Genomic DNA, 27,890 nt, shown 5'->3' with positions numbered 1-27,890 from the left:
AACATCCTTTGCCAGTATTTCTTATACTATTTGATGAGCCAAGGTATACAAGTTTGTATTCATTGTCTTACTTAGTTTTAGATGTTACATGACAAAAGACAGCTGATAAGTTAATAACCACTCCACATTGTTTGCAATTAAATCTATTAAGTTCCAATTAATACAGTCATTTTTTTTTTTTTTTTTTTTGTATTTTTGGCTTAAAAAGGAGGTTAAACCAGAATAATTTCAAATTCAAACATTTTTGAAAATTTTTATTTATATTTTGGTCCTACAAATGAACATTCTTAAATGGAACTCTTCTGTAAGAATATATTTAAAAACATAAAAATCTGCCAATTATCAGATCTACACAAATCCTTAACAAAGGTTTTCTGTGTAATCCTCATTAATGCAAACCTTTATGAGTTTACACTCTTACTGTAGATTTTCAATCTGTCCCATAATAATAAGGCTACAAAAATTTTACGTGGCACAAAAGCTTCCACTAAAAAGAAAGCTGGGCAATACAAAAGATCTGAGGGGCTCTGAGGAGTGGGCTCGTTGCTGAGGTCCACTCTATCTTACTATTTTGTAGTTTTCTGTCAGTTACTTTCAAAGGAGCACACAGCAAAGGAGGCGTCTCCTTTACTAACTTCCCTTATTGAAGATTCTGTTGTTTATAAAACTGGACCAATTATCACAAGCTAGTATTTGCATAATTAACCAGAAGCCGCTTACAAAGCACGTCATTAATGATATCAACAAGTGGAGAGCAGAAACTTCTAAGAAATGGGTTTGTTAAGCTTGCCAGATCCTTACATACTATGGACTGTGTTGCTATGTCAACTTCTAAACAGAACATTAATGATGTACATAAAAAGACCGACCAATGTAAGCGTGCAAAACTAAACTATTCTCTAGGTGCTGTGATAGCCTTTCTGTTAAGTATGAAAAGAACAAGGAAGCAAGATTTATATGCGTTCCAACTTCTCGCTGAGAAATTCTTCCACACTGTCCGTGTTCCACTTGAGGATGCTCAGCTCTTCTGCAATGTTCCCATTGTCGTCCAACAGCTTTAGGACAGGGTCTGAACCGCGAACATACTACAAAGACCAGAGACATCATTAGTTCCTGCTTAGAAGGAGGTTTTTTATTCTCACCCAAGACCAAAATGGCTCAACTAACTGTGCTAATAATTTTAACAACATGTTAAAACATGTCACATGTTTTAATAACATGTCACAATCAACAGAAAGTATTTTTCAGAAAAGACTTGAACTGTGGGTACAATTAATGACCAATCTCTATTGCCAACAGTCAGAAGTTGCAAGTTTAAGACAGTCTAGCCATATTTCATATGAACTATGAAAATGTACCACAAAACAGCATTTTTAAGAAGAACAAAACAGTGCTTTCAATTCCAGACACTGCACCACACCATCCAACCCAGGATATTACATCCAGAAACTTAGTGGGAGAATAGGGTTAAAGTCTATTAAACACCTGACTCAGCATTTTTGGTAAATCACAAACTAATCTTTAAAAAGGTCTAGTAAGTTAAAAGATCCACCTTGTCCCCTTACCTTGATCTGTAGACCCCTGAACAGTTTGGGCTTATCGCTTCTGACAAAAGCTTAAAGGGGGAAAAAAGAAAAGAAGAAAAAATAGATTCAAATGGGTCACATCTAAATCCAAGCTAGCTATGGAGATTAAATCTAACACGCTGAAAGAAACCAAGTACGCCCTAGGTGAAAACTAAGGAAGTTTAAACAGATGAATAAATGTAGAGATCTCCCTATTAAACATTTAAGACATTGTCTCAAACTGATCAATACCCCAGATTCCAACGGTGGCTTGTGGGCTTGGCAGAGTGACAGCACAGCTCAGCCATGAACAGCTGTGGCAGTACAAAAGGAATCAGTTTTCCTATATGTGAGCCCATCCCCGACCCGTTAATCCGAACCAGAAACCCAGAACAGAATACCTGTAAGAGTCTCTAAGTGAGGACGTTACGGAGGGCAGCAAGGGGAGGTGGTAGCGGTGGAGGTATGCACACTTGAGGGGTGTGCTTGTGTGGGTTAGTCAATGGACACTGTCAGTTACTTAGAAAACACCTTATATTACAGAGGGAGTAAGAATTTACATTTGCAAAGACATTTATTGGATATTTACTACGTATATTGCAGGCAGCAAAGGCAAAGGTACATAAAACATATATAACCCTCACCCTTATTAAGTGTATAATCTGGTGAAGAAGACACTAAACAAATAATCCCCTAAACTGTGATTAAGTAACTAAAAAAAAAAAAAAAGGTAAAAATTGTTAGTTAGATCTTACAAGCACAGAAAAACCCAAATAGATGGAAAACAAAAATGTACTGCAGCCAATGAACACTGTGTCGTAGATTAACTGACTGCTCATCTTCTACGCATGCCCGGCAAACACTGCCGACACTTGACACACTTCCAGCTATTTGAGCCACTTTTTCAACTATGTAAGAAACTACTATGGGAAAAAGACTCTCTGAAATCTTTCCTACACACCAAGCAGAGCTGTCAGCACATTTAATAATTTCCATTCATTCAAATGCCTTTTAATGGGCTGGACTGAGTGAACAGGCTTAAAAGGAATGCCATGGTGAATCACTAATGATCAATCCCAGGGGGTTTTCTTTTCTGCTAAACATAGACCCAGAAGCATAATTCTGAAAGAGGGGAGTATTGTAGCAGCAAGCCCCGCCTTACAGGCAGTAAATGGAGCTTTTAACAGTTACTTGAGAATTATATGAGATTGTACTGCACAGACTGCATGACATCATGGGTTCTTTAATGCCACGAAGGCTACAATCTTAGACCTCCAAGAGATAAAGGGGATCCATACAAAGGGTCATGTTAAGTGAACTGAGTCAGCCCTGGAAGACCAACAGTGTTGGCTTTCTCTCATTTTGGTGCCTAGAGTTTGTAGGAAACATACGACTGAGTGTGGGAAGGGAGAGAAGTGTGGGGTGGACACATGCTCAGAGCATGTCACACACCCGTATGAGGTGTTATCCAGCCCAGTGCAGTGTGCAATGGAAAGGAAACAAAGCAATCCCTGCCGCTGGGCTGAGACTGAACCGCCAGCACCAAGGCAAATCAATGCCACTACTCTCATCTCCTCTCTCCACACCTTGTCTGATGCCAAGGGTGAAACCCAGGAGACCTCAGGCTGGCACTCTGGGTAGCCACTCTACTACTAAGATATGCCTCACCCCAAATGCCATGCCATAAACAACGCAAATAAGTTCTTCTGAGCTGAGAGAAAAATTTCACTATGTTGGAGTGACAAAGACATGGGTAACAAAGATGAAGGTAAAGAACTGACATTTAAAAACCAACTTGAAGATAAAACAGTGCCCCTTCTTTAACATAAACAATTTAAAGATGCCAAAAGGCCTTTCTCCTGCTCTCATGTAAAACAATTTATTACTAAATCCGACATTTTTGTATCAGATAAAACAGGCCCCCATGTTTTGATGGAGGAGGTAAACTGAAAATGTACATTAAAATGCATGCTCAGAGGCCTAGGGACATAGCTCAGCAGTAGAATGTTGTCATAGCAGCAGGTAGGGTCCTGGCCCCATCTTCAGCACAGACAATAAAAAAGAAACAGCTAAATAACTTCACTTTTAAAATGTAAGGGAAGTAATAGTTGCCTCAGTTTTGTTTCCGACCTGGGATCAGTGAGCCCAGTTTGTACTTTTATGGTAGTTCCACAATAAAATTTACAAAGTAACGAAGGGCAACTGAGAAACTCTATAGAAATTTAAATATGGGTGTGCACAGCTGTAAGCACAATATTCAGGAGGCTGAGGCAGACACGGAGGATGCTGAGTCTGTGCCAAAAATCTAAACAGGTTTTAGGCACACAAAAAGAACCGCATGTACTTCAACTTAGAAAGAAAGCTAGCGGTGGTGACACAGGCTCACCAGGACCCAGTCACTTGAGCTTGCAGCCCGCTGGACTACTGTGAGACCCGAGCCGCAGAAGCCCCAACCAAAAGCAAGAAAGAGCCACCCCAAAGAGCTCACTTTCTTCTCTCTTCCTTTTCGGTGATTTTTCAGACAGGATCTCACTGTGCATCCCTGGCTGTCCTAGAACTCATTTTATCAGGCTAGCCTCGAATTCAGAGACCCACCTGGCTCCGCTTCCCAAGTGGTGGGATTAAAATCATGCAAGGCTATACTAGAAAGCCTTAGTGAAGACTTCCCCGAGATGTGAGGCTCATCACAGTTTGATTTTAATGGCAAGAACAGACTTTGACAATTATTTCTGAACACATTTGTCATTAAATTCCCTGTGATAACACATACGGAATGACTCTCTAATGCATCTCTAAGTTCTGTGGTCATTAATTCTCTTCTTGCTAGTTTGTCACGCTGGCTGAATAAGCCTACTTTACCTTAATGCAATGTTCTTTAACTTCTACTAAAAAATATAGTAGAGTGTGTTAGTCAAAGGAATTCTTTTTCTACCTGCTGAAAGAAAAGCTACCCTAAAATTTACACCTGACAAGCATATATTTCTAAAGAAAGAAAGAATCATTTTAGGCTCTGTTTTATATCTAGCTTTCATGTGTTGTGTTTCGGTAAAAAACCTGGTTGGCATCGTTTCTATTAAAATCCCACCTCTGGAAAAAAGAATGGAGAACATTCATATACTGCTACAGGGTATACTTCTGAAAATCCACATTCCTGGGAGTGTTTAGTGAAATTCATTATTCCTGCAAATGACAATTTTAAATGATGGCTACATACCTTGGACTTGAGGGAACCTCCCCAATTTTCATCCACAGACTTCAAGGATAGCTCCTGCATATAGCTGTGAAATGAAAACCAGGAAACTTACAATTGTAATAGATTTATGGACCCGGAAACAGCTGAGGGGAGAGAGCACTTGCCAAGCGTGTGTGAGACTCTGGGTTTTGTCTCAGGCAGACCTGTGAAGGAGGACCGCAGTGCAAGCCGTAGAGTAGAGTAGAGCAGAGCAGACATACAGAGCCCTACCCAAACACGCCAGTGCACGGTAAAACTCGACTCCAGGCAAAGGACGGACCAAGCTAGAGCTGAAGGGCCCTATAATCAATGGTTTCAGAAAATTCCAGAAATAAATGTTTGAAATTAAGTATGATCGGGCAGCATCTTGCACAGAACATGAAGTTGCTTTTCCAGTGTATCCATGCTATAGATGCTATCTGCCTATAAACCCATCTTCAAATAATCCATGTTCAAGAATAGTGTTACTGAGCTGGGTAGTGGTACATGCCTTTAATGCCAGCACTTGGGAGGCAGAGATAGGTTAATCTCTGAGTTCGAGGCCAGCTTGGTCTACACAGAGAAACCCTGTCTCACAAACAAACAAACAAACAAACAAAGAATATTATTACCGGTAGTCCAGACATGCCCATGCATTTCTACATTAGTGAATCTCAGAATGTATTCCTCACAGTTAAGAAGAGGTTCCCATACCGTATACAGAAAATGCAACTCAAAGTTGTACCATTAAGATAAACTAGAGCTGAGTGGTGGTGGCTCATGACTTTAATCTCAGCACTCAGGAGGCAAAGGCAGGTGGATCCCGATGAGTTCCAGGACAGCCAAGAATAGCTAAGGATACACAGAGAAATCCTGTCTCAAAAAGCCAAAGAAATAAAAATAAATAAATAATGTTAAATGCCAGACAAGCATCGTTAGCATCATACAAATTCACACACTATGCAATAATGATGATGATGATGATAAGCATTCTTGAAGGAAGACAAGAAAACAAACACAATTATCCTTCTGATGCTCACTTGACCAATCTCATGTTACAATGATTTTTTACATGTTTCATAGTATTGTTTGCTTTCTTTTTCCAGATGTTTCTTTCTAATGAATCGACCATTACATTTCCAAATCTTTGCAATGGCCATTGGATCACAGAAAGACATTCTTTAGGCCTCAGTTTGAAACCAACAGCTTTAGCAACTGCTGGCCATGACTCAGGGCCAACGTTAGCTTTTTGCACTGTCTACTGACTTTGGAAAATCTACCCACCCCATCATCTGTTAACTAACTGATTTTCTAAATTGACACATGATACTGTTATGTAATTCTGGGGTGAGTTGTGATGTTTTGACACACATGCACACATGCCAAGTGTCTCTACCCCCTCAAGACATTTGTCATTTTCTATTCTGGGGAAAAAAAAATCCCTCTATTTTAGTAAAAGGCAAAACTTCAGTTTTAAAGTTAATTTTTTTTAAAGTTAAAAAATTTAGTAATGAAGTTCAGATTTTGTTCTCCTGAAGTACCAGTTTTAGTCATGTAAAAGTCTTTAAAACACCAATTTAATATGTTTATGAACATAATCACGCATGTACTGGTAATAATGAATAAAATACTGTTAGGTGAATAACAGCCCTGTTGAAAACAAGTTCCCTGCTTGTTTCTCTCTCCATCCTTCCTCTCTCCCCCTCTCCTTGTGTGTGATTCTGAGTCCACACTGCTGAGATTACAGTCATGTTTTACCATCCCCAATGCCAGGACAACTTTTTATAACCAACTTTATACCCTTTCATATGATAGGAACACATATCATGCAAAAACTAAATTTAGCAGAACAGACAACTAAGACCCAAGGAAAATATTTTCTCTAAGCCACACTTACTCATCTACTGTTTTAAATTTTACTGCATTGCTTGTTCTATCATTTCCTGTTTTTTTTCTTAAGTTCACCATATGTAGACAAATAATGAAGGCACTATTCTGAAATGTAATAGAAACTCTTTATCAAGATTGTATATTTATGCTATAAAACCCATTAAAAATATGTAAACTATATATATATATGTAAACATCTCCCTACAGAAGGGGAAAAGATCTTCACCAACCCCACATCTGACAGAGAGCTGATCTCCAAAATATACAAAAGAACTCAAGAAACTAGACATCAAACTACCAAATAGTCTTATTAAAAACTGGGGTACAGATCTAAACAGAGAATTCTCAACAACACAATCTCAAATGACAGAAAGACACTTAGGGAAATGCTCAAAATCCTTAGTTATCAGGGAAAGGCAAATCAAAACAACTCTGAGATACCATCTTACACCAATCAGAATGGCTAAGATAAAAAAGCACCATTGACAGCTTATGGTGACGAGAATGTGGATAAAGGGGAACACTCCTCCATTGCTGGTGGGAGTGCAGACTTATACAGCAACTGGGATTAGCCTACTTCAAGACCCTGCAATACTACTCTTGGGCATAAACCCAAAGCAGGTACATTCACACCACGAGGACATTTGCTCCTCTATGTTCATAGCAGCATTATTTGTAATAGTCTTGGAAACAACCTAGATGACCCTCAACTGAAGAACAGATAAAGAAAATGTGGTATATTTACATAGTGGAGTGGTATAGATATGAATACTTTGCTTGGAATGGATTTTCATTTATTGATACAATTTAAGGTCAATTTTGTGATATGTATATTTCTCCTCTTGTTTAGGTATTGTGTTTCTTTCTATAATTCATTTAGAAATATAATGTATAATTAGTATAGATTATAGATAGTTACCTATGACAGTGAAAACTTAGAGTTAAGTTAGTTAGGTTTGCAAGATGCATTTGAGATGGATAGGCATTCTTCAAACCTTTTAAAGACCTACAGAATATGGCATTTAAAACAGTTTAAGGTTTTTCTTAACAGTGAGGCACAAATGCTCCTGGCAACACCACCTGCATCAGAAAGGAAGATGGACCTTGAAGAAACACGTTATGGAATTTGCTTTCAATATGGCAAGACTAGCCATTTGGACAAGATACTGCTCTTGTCTGGACTGTTTGACTTTATGCTGTATAAACTGGACATGCAGGATCCACAGAAAAGTGACTGCTGATTCAAGATGGACATTGCTACACAGTTCCTGCTTCATGGAACAGTCTGCCAGACAGTCTGCAGGACACAGAGAAAAGTGACTGACAAACTGCCAATATAAGAAGACAGTTTAAAGTTTCCTGCTTTGCTGAGGAGTCTGCCAGATACACTATGGCCTATGGGCTGAAGATGGAACATTACAGAACTTAGGGTGACTGACCAGGCAGTGAGTTGTCTCTCTCATTTCTAGAGTGTATGTATATATATATTTCCTTCTGTGGTCTTTGAAGGAGCTGAAGACAGATAGTTAAGGTTATAGTTTACCTTAGGATAAAAGATAAGTTACATATAAGACTTTAGACTCATGAAGATAGGATAGATGATAGAATATTTTCTTTAAATCTTACTAAATGTTAATGGACTAAATATTGTTAACTGTGATTCTTATTTGATAACTGTTGTGTGATATATTTTGCTATGTTAAGGTTAAAATCCTTTTTATTTTAGACAGAAAAGAGATGATGGGAGATGTCATTCTGTAAATATGTTTCTCTTATTGGTTAATGAATAAAGCACTGTTGGCCAATTGGAAAGCAAGATAGGTGGGACTAGGAGACAAGGAGGATTCGGGAAGTAGTAGGGAGGGTCAAGATGGAGGATAGAGGGAAGAACGCCAGCCCCTCTCTCCGGTAAGATGAGACCACGTGGAAATACTTAGATTAATAGAAATGGGTTAATAATGTAGACAGAGCTAGCCGATAAGAAACTAGTAACAGGCCAGCAGAATTCTATCTAATACAGCGTCTCTGTGTGTTATTTGGGGCTGGCGTGGCTGTGGGACCAGGCTGCTGGAAAAACCTTACTCATAACAGTGGAGTACTACTCAGCAGTAAGAAACAATGACATCCTAAAATTCACAGGCAAATGGGCAGAACTAGAAAAACTATACTGAGTGGGGTAACACAAAATCAGAAGAAAAATATAGTGAGTACTCATAAGTGGACACCAGATATAAAGCAAAAGACACCCAGCCCATAATCTACAACCTGAGAAGCTAGAACCTTTTCTCAGAAATCCATGGAAGCTGATGCAGAAATCCACACTTACCACTGGGCCAAGCTCCTGGAGTACAACTGAAGTGAGAGCAGTGATAATATGAACAAAGGAGTCAAGACCGTGATGGGAAAACCCACAGAATCAGCTGACCCGAGCTAGTGAGAGATCACTGACTCAGGTCTCACAAATGGAGAACCTGCATAAGACTGAACTAGACTTCTTTAATATAGGTGACAATGGTGTGGCTGGACACAGGTCCAAGATCTAACTCTAATGCACAGACTGACTTAGTGGAGCCCATTCTATATGGAGAGATACCTTGCTCAGCCTAGACACGGGTTATCGGGGGTGGAGAGGTGCCTTGGTCCTGACTTAACGAGATGATGGGACAGACTTAGTAGACTTCCTAGGGGAGGCCTTACCCTCTTCGAGGAGCAGATTGGGGTGGGGGAGTTGAAACAGAGAAGGGAGGGGGAACTGGGATTGGAATATAAAAAATAAATTTAAAAATATGTAAACTATATCTGCTGACACAGACCAAGGGAGATACACTGGGTTATCATCTCAGTAAACTAAGTAGGCAAACAGACATCCACACCTTTAAATAACTAAGTGCACCTGAATTATCTGCTGGAGCTTTCTTTCTCTTTAAGGAAGCTTGTGGGTTAAAGCACTCCGTACCAAGCAGACCCTGCCTTTCAGTTTCTGTGTCTTCAGCCATGCAAAGAGATGGAGAAGCTAACATTTACCTTAAGTTAGCTCCAAAGGAGGGATCGTTCTAAATGAGAAGATCAATACTCCACTAAAATGCTCAATAAAAATAACACAAATGTTTCCTCATCATTGCACTTATGTTATCCAACCACTGGGCTCTGCAGTAGCGGGCTTCCTTGGCAAGCACCTCTGAGGCAGGTCATTACCAACACCAAGACATCTACCAAGTTCCTGCTTCTTCTAGTCTTTGGTTTTAGGTTTTTATCTTTTTCGTTGTTACCACCCTAACTTGAATACTATGTTTCAGGCCACTTGTGCAAGTCCATTTTCCTCTATTTCTTAATCTTCCAGGGGTTTATTATGGCATCCAGAGCCCATTCCAAGAAGAAACATTTAGCATATAAATGCAAAGGTAATTGGGAGTCTAAGAGTCTAAGGTAGCTGTGCTTGGGAAAGGCAGATTCAATTACTCCAAGGCAACAAATGGTTCTCAATCTGTGCGTCACATGACCCCTTTGCGGGTTGACCAACCCTTTCACAGGGGTCAAATATCACATATCCTACATATCAGATATTTACACTACCATAACAGTAGTAAAGTTACAGTTATGAAGTAGCAATGAAAATAATTCTATGGTTGGAGGTCATCACAACATTAACGGTTTGACGCTGTAGGAAGGTTGAGAACACTGCTCTAAGGGTTTATCTTTTTAAACAGTATAAGCTACAACTATAATAGTTTGAATAATGTGCTCAGAGAGCTGAGGCTAATTTATTAAGCCTGCATCTACTTTCCATATTAAAGGCAAGTGTAAAACAAGTATTTCCAGTTCATATAAATAGATATAAAATAAAATTCAAAAATTTGTTGAACATAAATATGTATATGAACATGTCCATTAATGTATATGAGCATGTTGTGATCTTAAAACAGGATGTCTAGCTAAGGCTCAACTATGGGGTGAAAAATTACTATCGTGATATTATAGAAATTAATTTGAGATGAGTTCTCAGGACACAGACCTGGCTGGCTTAGAACTCAAATTTTGCCTCTGTGAGGCACTGCCTACATCTTAAAGTTCCTGAAAGAGTGCTTTTACATAGCAACAAGTTAACACATACAAGTGGTGGTTATTATAAGTGTCTATTTGCACTACTAGTTAGTACTGTGCTACACAAGTGATGGTTTTAGTAATGTTTACAATGGATCTGAATTATTGCTAAGAATTACCCATATTTAAAAACTCCTTTGAGAAGCCCATTTTTATGTTACACTTAGAATCATATGCTGAAGATATTTATATTTTGTTTCCTTTGAAGAAATCAGTTTCTGTAGAGGCTCTGGATGCTAGAAAAGTGAGAAGGCTATTTTAAGCAGCATGAAATTTCTTTAGTGATTACGATGTCATGCACAGTTAGTTTAGCTTCCTCTCCAGCATTCTATGTTTTACACAGTAGTAGCATTGTGTCTTTGACAGGTTAGCGCTTAAGCCTGTCACCTAGACAATGCTGTTCCAAGTGGACTTCTGAATCATGCTGAAATTGGCTACAGTTTATATTGCCTTATAAATTTAAAAGAACTATTGGAGGGAGGGAGAAAGGAGAAACAGTGGTTGGGATGTAATATATGAGAGAAGAATAAAAAAGAATTATTTTCATGCCCCCTTTTCCAAATTAATAAAAATTATGCCTTTTATTTAAAACCTTTTGTTTTAGCTAAAGTAAGAACAGGTAATATATTTTTCAAATTTATGGGAGTCGTAGTCTGTGGTAAATGGAAAGATAAAGGTTTGATAATTTTAAATAAAAACTAGTAATAGAATTCTATTAGTTCATCTTGTTAATTGAAGGTCCAAGGAGACCTCAAGAAGGTCATTCCGGCCTTTCATGTTTAAGTCATTCTGTTTTTCAGAGACTCTGTGCAGCAGGAATTATTGTTGACATTTAAGATGACATCAAACTGTTGCAGTTTAGAAACTGGGACGGATCAGGGCCTGGCACCAGAGCACCCCAGAACTTTGGGCAGTCAGTTAAACAGAGACCCAAGTACAGCACAGGCTTCTTCAGAGGACTAAACCAACAGTGCAGAGAAATACACAAAATAGAACTAGTGCACACTCAAGAGACAGTATTCATAATTACAACAAAACTGAAGAACTTGGGATAGCACGTGCTCGCCCAGTCAGTCGGCTAGCTAGTCTCAGCCAGGAAAGAGGGGGTGGGGGAGGGGAGATGAAACTTCAATTCTCTCAAAAGACTATCATAAAAAGGTAGAAGGGGACATGTATTGTCTGTTGTCTGTTTGAGATGCATGTAAATCTCAAGGTAGACCATGTGAACTGAAAGTAGTCCAACCACAGAAGCACAGTGCAGTGGAAAGAACAGGGCATTCACTACATTTGTAGACACATTTACTATGCACAATATTAAAGTACAGAGCAATAAAGATAGCAGAAGAGAAACACCCTGGTTGCCTTCCTGTCCTCTACAGGGATATCAAAGTGAAGATCAACCTCTTTATCAAACCCCTGCGTTGCTGAGCTATGCTCCAGATAAAGTAATGGGTGGGCTTCAGGGCTCTGGACACGAAGGGTCACTAAGCTCTGAACCACAGCACGAGATTCCAAATTCACACCAAAGGGTTCTCATGGCAATCTGTACAGCTTTCTTTCAAATAAATGAAATAGCAAGTAACACGGGTTTAAGCCACACTCTAACCCTTGTTGAGACGGGGATTTAGATCAGGAGAAGGTATGTCTATGCAGATATCTGGGTCTGGTCCCCAGCACAGGGAAGGGAAAGGAGACAGAAGGAAAAGGAGTAGGAAAAAAAAAAAAAAAAAGAACCAGAAAAGGACAAAAGACAAAGCAAAAGCAACAACCCCCCCCCCCCAGAAAAAAACTCCAAAGAGATCCAAATCATTATTATTATTTTGTTTTGGTTTGGTTTTTGAGACAGGGTTTTACTGTGTAGCCCTGGCTGTCCTGGAATTTACTATGTAGAACAGGCTGGTCTTGAACTCAGAGGTCTGCCTATCTCTGTCTCCTGAGTGCTAGGGTGCTGAGACTAAAGGCATACACTATCACTGGGTTTTCCCCCCCCCAAAATTAGCCTTACACCACTAATATCTGTTACCAAGTAGATTAAAAGTAAGTAGCAATGAAAATTAGATGCTGTGGTTTTAAATTTTGGTAAGACAATTATTTTTGCATTGTGATCATTAAGTTTATTTTGATAAAATGCCATTTGTGGTTAAAAAAATGGTTTTCACGCGATTTGCCATTTGGAAGAGTTTGAAAACAATATTCACTTTAAATTGATTTCTATTTCAATTTTCAAAATATGTTTGTCCTAAGAAAATTGACCTTCGTGCTGAGGATGTAGCTCACTGGTGGACTGCACTTGCCTAGTGAGCCTGGCCATTCATTTGAGTTCCAGTTGTTGTTTCTTAAATCAGTCCGGGTGGTGGTGGCACACACCTTTGATCCCAGCACTCAAGAGGCAGAGGGAATCTCTGCGAATATGAGGCCAGCCTGGAACAGTGAGTTCCAGGACAGCCAGGGCTACACAAACTCTGGAAAAACCAAAAGCCCAAACCAAAGAAAAATCAGCAAAGCCCAGGGTTAGATAGGAAGGTTGGTGGTTAAGAACCAGAGGACCGTGCTGGCTGCTGCATGGCCCAATCTCCTGTAACTCTAGCTTCAGGGGATCTGACCACCTCTTCTCACCTCTTTGGATGCTTATACACATTTGCATATACCCACAGGGAAGGGACACAAAGATACATCTTCAAAAAAGAAAAATAAAACAGCAACACTCCCAAGCCCTCCTAATTTTTTTATACAGGATCTTAAGTGATCAAAATGAACAAAGCTCACACTTCCACTATACCCTTTACTGAAGTTTAATTGCTGCTGGCAGGACTGAAGCACTAAACTCTAGGATCTGGTCCGGTATCATCCACACCAGTATCATCCACACACACTCTGTTCCACACTGTAGGAGGTAAAGAGGTCTTTGTACTCAGATAAGCACAGGGAATCTGGACAGTTAAACACACAAGGCTGTCCCTTCAAAGGAATAATCTGCGATCTACACAAAGGCCTGGGGGTAGACAGTCAACAGCCTGCTGACCCTGGTGTGCTATCTGTGTGGTGGAGACCACATCAGATTCCCCCTCAACCCTTATCTCAAGCTTGTTTGTCAGTTAATCTCTAGAACCTATCACATGTAGTCAATCTATGGAACCCATCTTCATGGAGGTGTTATACATACTTTACAGAAAGTTTTAACGTAGTTACACCTGATCTTTATTTAGCTTACTTTGTTTCTCACGGAGATTTATGCATGCTTTATTGTGTACACAAGAATGAGTTAATCATCATCAGGAAAGTTTTTACTGAATTGTGCTGTGTTTAAATATGCCTAAAATAAACAACTCGGGGGTCAGACTCCCAAAGTTTGAACCAACATGAGGTACTTGGCCTCCCTCGGACTGTGACTCTGGTGGCCACAGAGACCCCTGACACCATACCAAGTAGCTGCAAACAGTAAAAGTTTTCATATCACTGTCTTGCTATCACAATATATTCCCTTCCTGCATCATCTGATAGAGGAGCTGGAAAGAGAACATGAGGACACTTTGTTACAAATTCTCATCACTGGCAAATCTAACGATTCATGTTATAGCTATTTCCTGTACTCTGCCAACAGCAATCAGTACTGTGGTATCTCCAGGGCCCTTCAAATTTCTACGTTTCCCTTGTTTGCTTAAACACCAAACACATACCTTCTAGAATGTGCTACTAGTGTCTAATCACTACCAGCAACAAAGGTATTTGGCAAGCACCCGCAGATCAAGCACAACTCTCAGCACTTCGTGAACATTCACTCATTTTCTCCTACTGCAATCGTAATCACAGGACGGGAAGGGGCCCATGGAGAGAAGGGGGCGGGCGGGCAAGAAGATCAGATCCTCCAAGACGCCAGCTGAACAGCAGAGGGCTGAACCCAGCAACCTGGTGCCAGAACCTGCGTCTCAATCACTCCCCAAACTCCCTCTAGAGTCAATCAAGACGGAACAGACTGCAGATGATGTGTATTGTTTTATATAATTTAGCTAAGCACATTCTAGTTTCTAGAAGGCACTCAGATTTGTTGACAAGTGTAGCTTTTAGAATAACAAGATGGAATGCAGGTGTAAACCGAATGCAGCGAAGGTGCTAAGATGCGGAACCAAAAGCATTTTAAAGAAAAAAAAGCAAGCAAGCAAACAAACCACATTTTAAAAACCCACGAAACCTCGGGTTCTAAAGATGTGTGCAGGCCACGAAGGGGAAACACTGTCCCACAACAGCACCACGGGCTAGAAGCTGCAGCAGCTGCTAAAGCACCGAGTCAGGAATGAAGATGACGAGTCACAGGAATAGAAAGACTGAATATTGTCAAAAATGACTTAATTTTATAAATCTTAGAAAATAGGAGTTCAGAATAAAAAAAAAGGAACACTTGACTTGTGTTTAGCCTCAGGAAAAATCCAAGAACATTTTACAAAATTAATTTTAATTAAAAACATACTTATTTTTAATCTGATGCTCATATTCACTTTCAGAACAATCTTGGCTGGATGTGATGGTATGTACCTGAAACCGTAGTGCTCAGGGGCTGAGGCCTGCCTCAGTGCCTGCCTGTCTGAACCTTGGTGCTCAGGAGGCTGAGGTTGTGGGACTGTGAATGTAAGGACAGCTGGCCAAAGACACCCGCTCAACAAATAAAAACTATTAATTAAGACTGATGGTTAGCACACTAAATAATTAACACATCTATTTTTGAAACATCCGTAAAATGTAGAAATGAAAGGCTTGTAATTGTAGCTAATAGTAACTACCAAAAGTTGGCTAGTGGCAACTGCCACTGTGGAAATAACTTTTTGCTTCTTTTAAAGCTTTTACTATTTTTCAGGACATGTAAATGAAACATATCAAGCAGTTGGAAGGTAAGGCTCTATTGTATTCTTAAAGGCAGGGTACGACGATTCAGTTTAGGCTGGCCTCAAACTCAGCCCTCCTGACTCCCAAATGCTGGAATTTAAGCCCTGTGTTCTTAAAATAACTGGAAATAAACCCAAAACTCATTGGATCCCATTTGTTCTCAGTGAAAATGGCCTCATTCAAGTACAAAGATTTGTTTGTGAGTCAGGTTCTAAAGGTCAGCAACTTAGAAATCATGATAAAACCAAGACTGTAAAGAGCTCAACTTTTGACAGAGTAATGGCCAAGCATTTGCCAAGCCCTCTAGGAGCAGGGCGGGGCAGCTAACCTGGCTGGGGAATGGTGAGACTGGGTGAGGAAGGAGATGAGCTAAGCCCTTTAAAAGAACAGCACTGGAAAGTGGTTTACTGTAAAAACAGAACAAAAACTTACCTTCTTAATTAGTTTCACTCTCTCTGGTCTCTGAAAGGTCTTACTTACATCCCTGGTTGGCCTCAAACTCAAAGCAATCCTCCTGCCTCAGCCCCTGAGCACTACAATTACAGGTACGCACCATCACATCCAGCTCTGCCTGTTCTTCTCCAGGCACAGCTCCATCTTTTGGTTTCAGTCACTGTCCACATAGCACGGTGGCAGCTGACAGCTTCTTTTCGTTATTTCACAACTCTAGCTAATTAATACCTTAGAGTACGTGGGGCTGCGGAGATGGCTCGGTGGTTAAGAGCACTTCCAGGGGACCCAAGGTTCGATTTCCAGTAGCCACATGATAGCTAACAACTGACGCTAGCCAACTTCAGTTCCGGGGATCTGATCCCCTCTTTTGATCTTCTCAGGGTCACACCTGTGCTACACAGGCATACAGGAACTTAGCAAGTCTTTGTCTAAAAGAGCCCAGAGCTATGAACACAGAAGAATTATGTCTCTAGTGGAAGGAGCTGTAGGTGCCAAACTCAGGAATGGACAGTTAGTCACCGTGTTTACCTAATTCAAGGAAAGTTACTAGTGAAAATAAAACCAGCAGAGCTAGCATGTGAAGGTGAAGACAAAAGTGAGCCTCTCCGTATGATTTCTAGCTGACATCTCCACCCCAGCTACTGCTCAACTGTGGACTCATGACTAAAACACCTCACTCCTTTCTTAGCAGGCAGCAAAGAGGTTCTCATAAAACATCAATGGGAAGTCAGTGGGGGCCATATTTTCAATACCTCCCTTCCATCTAAGAATCTCTGGGTAAAGCTGAAGTCATTTGTGCGGCTTAGTAAATACTAATTTCATGTACCGATTGCACAAAACTCTATGGAAATTCAACTTATTTTTCTTTAGTTTATATATTTTTTTAAAGCTACAAATTAGTTAAGATTTCCCAGTTAAGTTAATATCCTGATTAGTGTTTAAAAATCATAGCTGTACACCTTTAAGACTTCTTAAAACAGTAATACAACAGCTTAGCAAAATACTCATTCTAAGTAATATCTGAGAAAATTAGTTAGTAGGTCCTTTATGACCAAAATGCATTGGGCAGAGAGGCTAAAGAGAGAGAAAAATGCAGTCATCACTCACAAAATAAATTTCAAAGGATTTCAAGATATTATATGCTTTCATGACTTTTTTAAACAAAAAGTTTTGGCCATTACTAAAAACAATTGGCCTCATCTTTGGATAATCTATAAAACACATGGAAGAGCCAAAAGGAGCTAGTAACATTTTAAACTATATTACAGAAGAAAGACTGAATAGCCGATGTGGTCCATGCCATCCTAACAGTAGGGAGAGACGAAAAGGAGGACTGCTATGAATTCAAGGCCAGCCTGAACTATAAAGGGAGTGTCAAGGTTAATGCTGCCCATCAGCTTAGCAGATCTAGAACCACTAGGGGGGAGAGGCTTTGGGCAGGCCTGTGGGTCTTCATTAGGTTACATGAGGTGAGAAGATCCGATCTAGGAGTAGGCAGCATCATTCTATGGACCGGAGGGCAGCGCTGGACTGAAGAAAAGGAAGAAGGTAAGTAGAGCATGTAATCCATCGTTCTCTTCCTCCTGTTGCCCTAACTCCCTCACCATGACTATGACTGGAATGTGAGCCAGCACAAACCCTTTCTTCCTGAACGAATTTTGCCACTCCAACAGGAAAATAGTACAGGTGTTTTCACGATAGCCAGTACCATACAGCCAGATCCTACTGCAAATCAAACAAGAACTAAAAAACATTTTATAAACAAAGCAAGCTTCTAAAGAGCTAATTTTATATGAGAATCTAACTTTTATTAGATGCACATCAAATTTAACAGTGACTTAAAAGCTATGTGCAGGTCTGATCGGCTCCTCGGCTTCCTGCAGCACTCATGGTGTGTGTGTGTGTGATCTAATGGGCTTGCTTCACACACTGTTTCCATGTCTCATATTTCTAACTACTTTTTTTCTGGTTGTTTCCATTACCACTGTAAAAACTATTCCTTCATTTGGTATGAAAGGTGCTAGAAAATGCCTAATAGAAAAAGTAATTTTGAGATTGGGCTGAAGGCAAAGACAGAAAGCACAAGAGACTCAGTACAAAATGTTATTAGGACGCAGGCTCACTTGTACTTGGCTATATTACACATTTAGCCACAATTAGCTAATATTAATAGGCAGACTACTTGCCTGTTATTGTTAAGCTGTAACAGTTGAAAACTGCCTAGATACAACACACAGTTCAACTAACAACAAAAACTCAAAAGCAATATAATTAAATTTAGAGGAATGTGAGCCAAATTTGATTTTATAAAAACTGCATTAAAATTTTTTCAGACCCAGAAAGACAAATATAATATGTACTCACTCATAAGTGGATATTAGATGTAAAGCAAAGGACAACCAGCCAACAGGCCACAACCCCAGAGAACCTAGGTAACAAAGAGGACCCTACGAGAGACATACGGACTTGTCTGGGAAGGGGAAAAAAGACAAGACCTCCGGAGTAAATTGGGAGCATGGGGGGCAGGGAAGAGGGGGGAAGCAGAGAGGGGAGAAGGGCCAAAATGTATATATAGCTCAAAACAAAACAACCAAAAAACAAAGCCAAAACCAAGATAAAACAAAACGAAACAAAAAAATGGGTATTTCAAAGGAGCCCCGACAAAAAGCAGCAGACTGTCCATGTGAGTATCTCCCTAAAAAGGCTGTTACAGCAGACCAGCTACATCTGGTCTTAAACCTGTTTAAATCAAATCAAGCTTTTAAAACTTGCTGCTTAGCGTTTTACATATATAAGGGCTACCTTACATGTATGAAATAGAAACACAAAACAACTCAACTAAGAAAGCAAAGAGCATGCTGGACTCAGCAAGCTCACTTTGAACACTGGGAACCTCAGGTCGTCAGGCTGAGGGAGTAAGTGTTAAATCTGGCTACCACAAACATTAGTATTTTAGTAATATGCTGCTCTGTTTTTCCTCTAAATTTATAAATAAGTTTACACTTGTTAGAAATAAACTATCTCGTCACATGAAAGCATTACTGTTTAAGTCTTACCAATAGGAACACCCTAAACAGTTCAGCAGGACAGTGAAGAAAGGGGACCCAACAAGGAAATGGGACACGGGCTTTACACACCCTGCTTTGTGTTGGTGGAGAGCACTGAGACAGCTGTTACTGAGCCACACCTCAGCCCCCAGGCACTTTTATACAAACCCTCTTCTCAGGCGCTTCTACACTGACAAAACCAGTATTACTCTCCTGTTTTTGCTTGCCAGCCTAGCCTTTAACGGCTGAGCCATCTCTTCAGCCCTAAAAACAAAGATTGAGCAAGTTCAAGCCAGGCATAGTGGTGCTTGCCTGTAATCTCAGTACCAAGGAGACTGAGGCAAGGGGGCAGTGAGTTCAAGTCCATCTTGGGCTACCAGGCATCAGGGTAAATTCTAGAGTGAGACTGTCTTCAAATGGCCAACACATCCACACATCCAAACAGAACACTCTGAGCACTTATTTCAATAGTGGGTCCAAAAAAACTGATTTCCTGGAGCAGCGCTTTTTACCCTTGACTGACTTCTCAGGTAGGAAAAATAAAGTTATGAATATCTGGAATTTCCAGTAACAGATATGCAAGTCAACAGTTCTGTTAACAACATTTGTGCCCAACACTATGCACCATGCTACTCTCCCAGATTTCTTTGTACAACTGGCTTATTTTCACAAATAAACCAAAGTGTAATCCATTGCTCCTTGCCTTCATTTATTTGGTCAGAGATAAGGAAGACTAGCTCATGGGGACACAGGCGCGCTGTGGTGATTCTGTGGTACATGTCCTGCCGTCCCCTGCTCTTGATGGACAGCCACAGTGACATGGATTGTGGTGTGTAAGAACACTTTTCCTGGGATTGATCTGGTACAGCAGGCAGTGGCTGACTGAGTTTTACATATGCGTGAACTGGTGAAGCAATCCATGTTTTCTCTAAAGGAGGAGACAACAGAAAACTGTACCTTTCTGGATTCCAGCTGTGCTTCCTCCTGACAGCACCCTCTGCAGACAGGGTCCAGCTGAAGCAGGTTGAACTGTCCGAGGAGATCACAGGAGCTGCAGAGCAAGTTGCTGGAGAAGCCCAACTCTCTGCATGCCTCTGATGAGAACTCAGCCCCAAGAGCAGACACCTGAGCAAGAAAGCAAGGACTAAATCCCAGGTTTACATGAAACTCCCTAAAAAGGGAAAACAGGTGGTCGACGCTGAGCACATGGGAGACCAATTTGTAAGAACGTTTGAACTCTACAGCTGTATATATTTGGTCTATTGTTTGTTTCTTGATTTCTCATATAGTCCAGGCTGGCCTTGAACTAGAAGATGACCTTAGCTCTGATCCTCCTGTCCATTCAAGTGCTGGGTTTACAGGCATGTACCACAACACTGGACCTGACATCTACTTCAGTGAAAATGTGGATTCACAAAAAATACAAAATATGTGCATATTACACATCTCTTATTAATATCCAGTAACTTATTAAAAAGGATTTTTCTTATACAGAAAAAATTCTTACTTCATTTTAAGGACTTCGTACCTATTTATATGGGTTGAGGGAAAAAGCATTTACTTACCTGCAAACACATCCCCATGGTGGGTGTGGGTAGTGGGAGGAATGGGTCCAGGGAAGCAGAAAAAGGAGATCATTTCCTAGATGTGGGATCCCAGGGAAACTAGCCTCCTTAAGCTTTAATGTCTGTACTGCTAAAGCAAGCCTGCAATACTCTAGACAAAAGAGACCACTTTAGAAATTCAAGGTCTGAGTTCAATCCTGAGCATCACAAAAATCTGATATTCAATTAAACCGTTTTTTAAGATTATTTTTATGTGCATTTGTGTCTAGGTGTGTATGTGTAGCATGGCTAGAAAATTTCGTGGGACCAGAGTTACAGACTGCTGTGAACTGTCAGATACCGGTGCTGAGGACCATACTCGGGTCACCTGCGTCCTCTGGAAGAGTAGCACGTGGTCTTGGCCACTGGTGTGGTTGGTTTGAAAATATCCCCTATAAGGCTTGGGTATTTGAAATTTGCCTGGTTGGGGGGGGTGTTTGGGGGTACTTGCTGGAGGAAGTATGTCAGTTGGGGCAGGCTCCAAGAGATCATAGCCTAGCCCTACTTCCAAGTTTGATATCTCAGCTTTTGCTTGGTCTCCCTGCTGTGTCTGTCATTACGGATCCCTGGAACTAAAATTCAAAACACCCTTCTTCTGTAAGAATATATATATATATATTCACAGGAACAGAAAGTAACCAAGCCAACTGCTGAGCCGTCTCTCCAGTCCCCTCTTTACTCTCTTGAGACAGGTCCTCACTAAGTTGTCCAGGCTGGTCTTGTACTCAGTCTGTCGCCCAGAAAGGCTTTAACCCTGCCATCCTACAGTGTGACTGGTTTTACAGGCCTGGCCTATGTACTTAGGTGTACTTTCCTACTTTTTGGGACATTGCAATTTTATGCAGGCTTCAAATACCATTTTATTGGATGACCCCTTTTCCTGAGCTCAGGCTTCCAAAGCCTCATTTGATTTTCATTAGATGCTGCAAATTCAGAATTTCCTATGATGGAATGTAGCTTTGCTTCTGTAAGTCTAGCCCTCCAGATGTGGTAGGCATCTTAGGAAAATGGAACTGCTTCCTGGTCAACAATGTGCCAGGCCGAAGCCCTCTAGGTTCTCAAACCATTCCACAGCTGTAACAGTTCCACAGTCTGTTTCCCGAGGAGTTCTCAAATCTTTTACAATTTTAAGACATTTTAATTTCATAATTAAAAAAAAAAAACCCCTTAATTCCTCTTAATGCAGACACCTGTGGAGGTGCTGGGAATTGAACTGGAGTCCTCTGAGAGCAGCGCATGCTCTAACTGCTGAGCCATCCCTCTAGTCCTCTAAGGCTTTTCCTGCCTCTGTAGCTTACATCAGCAGTGGGATCCATCTCTCCTCACTCTCTGGCTCTTGCCCACTTTCCAGTCATGAATTCCTGTGGTCCTGAAGTGTGTGAGACTAGTCCTCACACCGCTGTTCCTATTTTCCTTAAGTCTAAAGAGAGAACCTAATCAGCGCCAGGCTTCTAGGTGCTCTCTCTGTAAAATCCGTAACTTACTCACCTTTAGCCATTGCACTTTCCTTTACTGAGAAACACAAGCCCAGAACTATTCAACAACACTACACTATGTAAACCTAGGGTTTTTTTTTTTTTTTTTTTTTACTAACTGTCAACACATGATTCTTATGACAAGCATGAAGTTATTTCTATTCCTAGCACCCATGTTAGCTCTTGTTTGTTAAATGATCCAGTAAATGCCAGTTTCCAATAGACCAAACGTCAGACTGACTGAATCTGGGTCAGTCTTCTACAATAAGAAAAGGTCTGGAAGCTTCTAAGGGCCAGATAGCAATTTCACTTTGGTAGCAAAATGGTTTCTTTCATACATACTCAAGTCAGCCATTGCCAAACAAAAGCAATCACAGATAATACAGACACGAGTGCTCCAATAAATGACAGGGTTGGCTGAAATCGGCACACCAGCTAGTCTGTCAGACTTCTTTTAAACTATTTGGCAAGATTAAAGTCCATTGACATTGTTCAGTGAAAATACTGCTAGTACGTTCCCACAAAATGCTGACTATCTCATTGGTGGTTATCAGTCAATATTCTAATCAGACATCTCATAAGTATTTAACCCTACCTTTAAGAGAATGTACATAATCTTCAAAACTGATCAACTATCTCAACAAAGTGGGAGGAACCTGTGAGTTAACTAGAAGTTTTCCGTGATCAATTCTCTAGTTAGGTACAAGACACTTGTAATTTCCCACCAGTAAAATGATCGATCAGTAAGACCAATTATACAGGGTAACTTGAAAATAGAGACAGCAACATGGCAAATTGGAGATAGCTGCATTAATATGTACATATCACCCCACATGTTCTTACAATGTGACTGGCAGTCCTCCAACATAGAACGTGTATGTGTGTGTGTGCGCACACACACCCACACCCACACATGTATGCCAGCACCCAAGTTGAGTTGTCTGCCTGGCTGCACCCTCCACCCCCAAGCATCAACTTTGGGACTTAAGTCACCACACTGAAAAAAAGCCTAAACCAGAGACAGCATGGACAGAACCATGCAGAGATCAACTAAGACCTCCAGCTGACACTGCTTTCAACTACTGAACATTCGAGTGAAGAACCTTCAGATTTCAGACTACAGCCTTTCAACTGAGGTCTGAGGGACCATGGAGCAGACGAGCCCCTGCTGTGCCTTCTGAAAACTGATAACCCACTGAACACGAAAGCAAAATAAAGTGTTTTACACCACTGCATTCATGTGAATTTATTTTGCAGTCAGTCAGTAATTGAAACACAATAAAATCAAATTCACTTTGGAAACTGCAAATTGCTTAAGAACGTGCAGAAACTGGGGCTGGGGAGTTAGATGGCTTAGTGGGAAAAGTGCTTGCAGAACAAACATGAGACCTAAGTTTGGGTCATCAGCAACCACCTAAAAAGCTAGGGGCTGCAATGTACATCTATAACTCAGCCCTAGATGGAGGGTGCAAAGCCAGCTGGGTCCCAGGACCTCACTGGGGTAGAGTGGGTTAAAGGGGAGGAGCTCTAGATTCAGTGCAGAAACCTTTTTCCAAACATTGGGTCAAGAAATTTTAGAAGACCTTCAACAGACATCGACTTTTGTCTTCCACCTGTACACAAGTGCATGGAGTAGTGTAACCCATTCCCACGAATTACACCCACACCATCCTTTCATCAAACTTACTCTCAGGAAACCTGTGGGTTTCAAATTTGGAGACAAACAAATGGACGGGGTTAAAGAGAATGAATAGTAACATAATGAACGCCAACAGCATGGCCATTCCTGGAAGTTCTTAAAAACCACCAGATACTGTGCTAAGTACATTGTCATTCCATTTACTATAACTACACTTAGGAAGGAAACAGACACAGAATGGTAAGAAAACATGTCTAAGACTACACAAAGAAAGAGATTTTAATCCTGGGAAAAGGGAGATGGCTTGGTTGGTAAAGTGCATGCCACATAAACATGAGTTTGGGCACCGAGGGATGGATGGTCCCTGGAGCTTGCTGGTGACCTTATCTAGCCACACACTGGCTCTCGGCTCAGTAAAAGACCCCTTTTCCAAAAGGGAGCGAGCACTAGATAACACCTGATGATTCATCTCTGGTCTCTGCCAAGCACATGTAGCTGCATACATACATACACACACACACACACACACACACACACACACACACACACACACACACGAGAGTCTAATCCTAGCCAGCCTTTAAAACTTCTGTAATGGTCTGAATGTGTACATCCTCACCTAAACCCATGTGGTCAACATCTCATTCCCCAATACAGTGTAGGGAGGTGAGGTCTGGTTAGAGGTATGGAGGCTCTTATGAGTTGATTCATGCAGTTCTTGTGTGGGGAGGTTGCTACTGCAGTTTTCCCTTTCTCCACTAGGAGTAAAGTCAGGGCGCTCATCCGATGTAGCTGTTCAGTCTTGTACTATGCAGCCTCAAGAACCGTGCACCAAAATAAGATTCTCAGTAACAGGAAAAATACTGACAACTGTAATTGTGCTACCCATGGTTCACAAGATACATGGGAAAGATACTGAACTGTGGCCAGACGGTGATGACTGTTTTGGACTCCAGGACGCACAGTTCATTCTACTGTTTTTCACAAAGGATGACTGTGAATATGGACATGTGTATGATCTGAACAAAGGACCGATACCAGTTCTGAGCAGCTTTATTAAAGCGCTCCTTTAGGCTACACTAAAATGCTCTGTTCTAACCTTTACACATGCTCAGAATATATTTCTAGGTTATGTCATCTGCTGTGAGCCCAGCTAAGCTAAGTGTGCACTTCCACTAACTTAAAACCACGGCTACTTAGCGGTGCAGACACTAAACAATTCTCAAACTTGTTTAAGCATGAGCTAATCTCCACTTCAGGGGTCAAGAAGTCCACAGTACGGTCCCCGCCTTTGATTCCCAGCATGCCAAGTGCACACTTTGCTTGGTCTTTCCCCCTTTTGCAAAATCTAAGCATCTGTCAAACTTCTTTCTGTATTCCCGTAACCCGGCACACCCTTTTCATTGCCGAGGCTTTTTTCCTCATAAACACCAGGCATCCTGAAAAGTGAGTGTCACTACAGGGAGTTGTGACGTCTGAGCTTAGTGAGGGTGGGTGACCCGTATGTGTGAACCAGGGTTCTGGGCAGGCACCGTTTTATTTATTTAAACTCTGGGACCCGATTATGGCTCAGCATCACCCGCAGAAGCTGCAGTCACATTAATGCCAATGGGAAGCAGGGAGGACTGGGAGCATTTGCACTGCCGAGGCTGCAAGTGAACAGACATGGTACAGAGAGAACTAAAAGCAAAATGCTCCCTGTGCTCCCCTCGGTGAGGGAGAGACACAGGGTAAACCTAACATGGGGTAGAAGCTAGTATGACAGACTAGGAGGAGAAATTACAGTCTGTAACTTTGCCTTTTGCTTCTTCTTTTGAGACAGTCTTGTTATGTAGGCTAGGCTGGACTGGAGCTTGTTATATGTAGCCCAGGCTAGTTTCAAATGTCCGCTCCTCTCATTTCATCCTCCAGAATGCTGTGACTATAAGCAATTGCTGAGACTATGGGAGGCACCAGCAAGCCCGGCTGACTTCCTAAGTCTGGAGAGTAAATGAAGTTAAGCACTGCATTCTAGCTAAACACTTCACAAGGAACAACAGGAGACAATTAAAAATGAGAGTAAATTAATCTGCTTTAGATTATAATTATTAAAAGTTAAAATTAGAAAACATGTTTACCTAACAGTTTGATTTATTTATTTAATGTGAGTCCTCTTTCTGGTTGTACGACTATGCCAGAAGGGATCAGCTCCCACTATATGTAGTTGTGAGCCACTGAGCCACCATGTGGTTACTGGGAATTGAACTCAGGACCTCTGGGCAAGTAACCAGTGCTCTAAACCACTGAGCCATCTCTCCAGCTCCCAGAAAAGGCTTCTTAATGTTTTTTTTCTTTCTAAACTAAATACCATAGTATCATGGAGAAGGGGGGGAGATACTGATTTTGGTTATAAAAGATGGCTTGGAGAATACCTAAATGGAATGCTATAGTTGTGACTAATGACCTATGGACTTATTTGAAGATATCATTGTAAGATAGTGTGAACTTACTTGTGGCTCTCATCCGCAGAAGGGAATGAAGGTGATAAGAAGTTTCAGTCTAGTATATACTTAGTATCAAGGATCATGTAATTACCAGGAAAGTTTCTGAGTGTGAACCTAGTTCTTTACATCCTTTTCCTCTAGATTTCAACATAACACTTGCATCTGCACCATCAGATGTCAATGACACACCAGCCAATGGCTGCTAGTGACAGAGCTATAGAAAGCTCACTGGAATAGGTCTATAGTAACCTTCAAGATCTGTTCATGTTATCAGTCCTTAGCTTGTAGATGCCCTAGACCACTCATGAAATGTTACTTAGCTCTGAAGGTATGGCATCCCTCTCTATGTATGTCAGTACAGATAACAGATAATCAGGGACTGGCCTTTCTTTAATGTGAGCTCAGTGGGAAAATGTCAAATTTTAAGAAACTATGATAGATTGGACTAAGAGATCAAGTAGTAATTGCCACTGACACACAGACTGGCTCCCAGCTTAGTTTGAGTACAGAGAGATTAATTTCCTGGAGGATGTGATTTCTTTGCTGAAAACTGAAGGGTGGCAAGATGGCTCGGTGGGCAAAGGTTCTTGCTGCCAAGCCTAAGGACCCGAGTTGATTCCTAAATCAAACTTTAGACCCAAGCGACAGAAGGAGGGTTAGATGGAAAGTAGAAGACAGTCACATTTTTATGGGCAGGAGAGAGCTTCTGAGGGAGAACCAACTGCATGAAATTTGCAGGAGCGAGTACTCTTTACATCATTTTCTTCACCAAGTGGAAGAAGCAAACGCCGGGGAATAAGCCTGGTAGATAACTGGATGCCCTGCTAAGGGACACTTAAAGACAAAATATCTTAAAAGCAAGCGGGAGTTTTCAGTACAACAGATTTAATTTCAGAAAAGTTCTCAACCTGTGGGTCACAACCCTTTTGAGGCTGAGTGAACCATGTGAAAGATATTTACATTACAGTCCATAACAGTAACAAAGTTATAGTTATAAAGTAGTAACAGAGGTATTTTTATGGTTAGGGGTCACCACAGCATGAGGAACTGCTTTAAAGGGTTGCAGCATTAAGAACCACAGAACCACCGTTATAGATGTAGTAGGTGGAATTAGAAAAAAATTAGACGTGAAAACCAGTTAATGAAGCTCTTAAGGTAATTCCAGGTACATGGGTATACTGGCCTGGTTGGAAACAAAATTAGGTGACTGGCTTGGAAAGTTTTATGGTTTTAATGACTAATTTGAACCAAAGAGTGGAAATACAGAGAATTTAAAGGAACATATTTTTTGGCTTGGGCAATTAGGAAACTGGTAAAGGTGATTTTTATTTAGATTCTCAATATAGAAATAGGCAATACAAGCTAGGTGTTGGTGGCACACGCCGTTAATCCCAGCACTCGGGAGAACTCTGTGAGTTTGAGGCCAGCCTGGTCTACAGAGCTAGTTCCAGGACAGGCTCCAAAGCAATAAAAGAGGGGGGGGGGGAAAGAAAAGAAGCAATTCAAAGAAAAACTAGGAGGCTATTATTTCTTATAAGAAAGGT

At 40.9% G+C, this 27,890-nt stretch overlaps 1 protein-coding gene and 1 non-coding gene across 3 annotated transcripts in view; both read right to left on the bottom strand.

Moving 5' to 3' along the window:
- Positions 1 to 237: 237 nt before the first annotated feature.
- The window catches only part of Selenof (selenoprotein F), a 29,259-nt gene continuing 1,606 nt past the window's right edge, over positions 238 to 27,890 (bottom strand). The window contains exons 2-5 of one of the 2 annotated variants that reach the window (XM_051194708.1): positions 20,103 to 20,270; positions 4,780 to 4,843; positions 1,566 to 1,615; positions 238 to 1,085 (exon numbers count right to left, since the gene is read on the bottom strand). In XM_051194708.1, coding sequence (XP_051050665.1) covers positions 954 to 1,085; positions 1,566 to 1,615; positions 4,780 to 4,843; positions 20,103 to 20,270 — 414 coding nt within the window. In that variant the 3' untranslated portion in view covers positions 238 to 953. The remainder of the gene's footprint in view (positions 1,086 to 1,565; positions 1,616 to 4,779; positions 4,844 to 20,102; positions 20,271 to 27,890) is intronic. The other variant, XM_051194706.1, reaches the window with a different exon arrangement.
- LOC127230851 (small nucleolar RNA SNORA2/SNORA34 family) lies at positions 5,881 to 6,015 on the bottom strand. Its single transcript, XR_007835229.1, has one exon. It is a non-coding gene; the product is annotated as a small nucleolar RNA SNORA2/SNORA34 family (small nucleolar RNA).

Source organism: Phodopus roborovskii, unplaced genomic scaffold (assembly GCF_943737965.1).
Source record: "Phodopus roborovskii unplaced genomic scaffold, PHOROB, whole genome shotgun sequence".
Taxonomy (NCBI): Eukaryota; Metazoa; Chordata; class Mammalia; order Rodentia; family Cricetidae; genus Phodopus; species Phodopus roborovskii.
The sequence above is the reverse complement of the archived record's forward strand: the minus strand, read 5'-3'. Positions and strand labels throughout refer to the sequence as shown.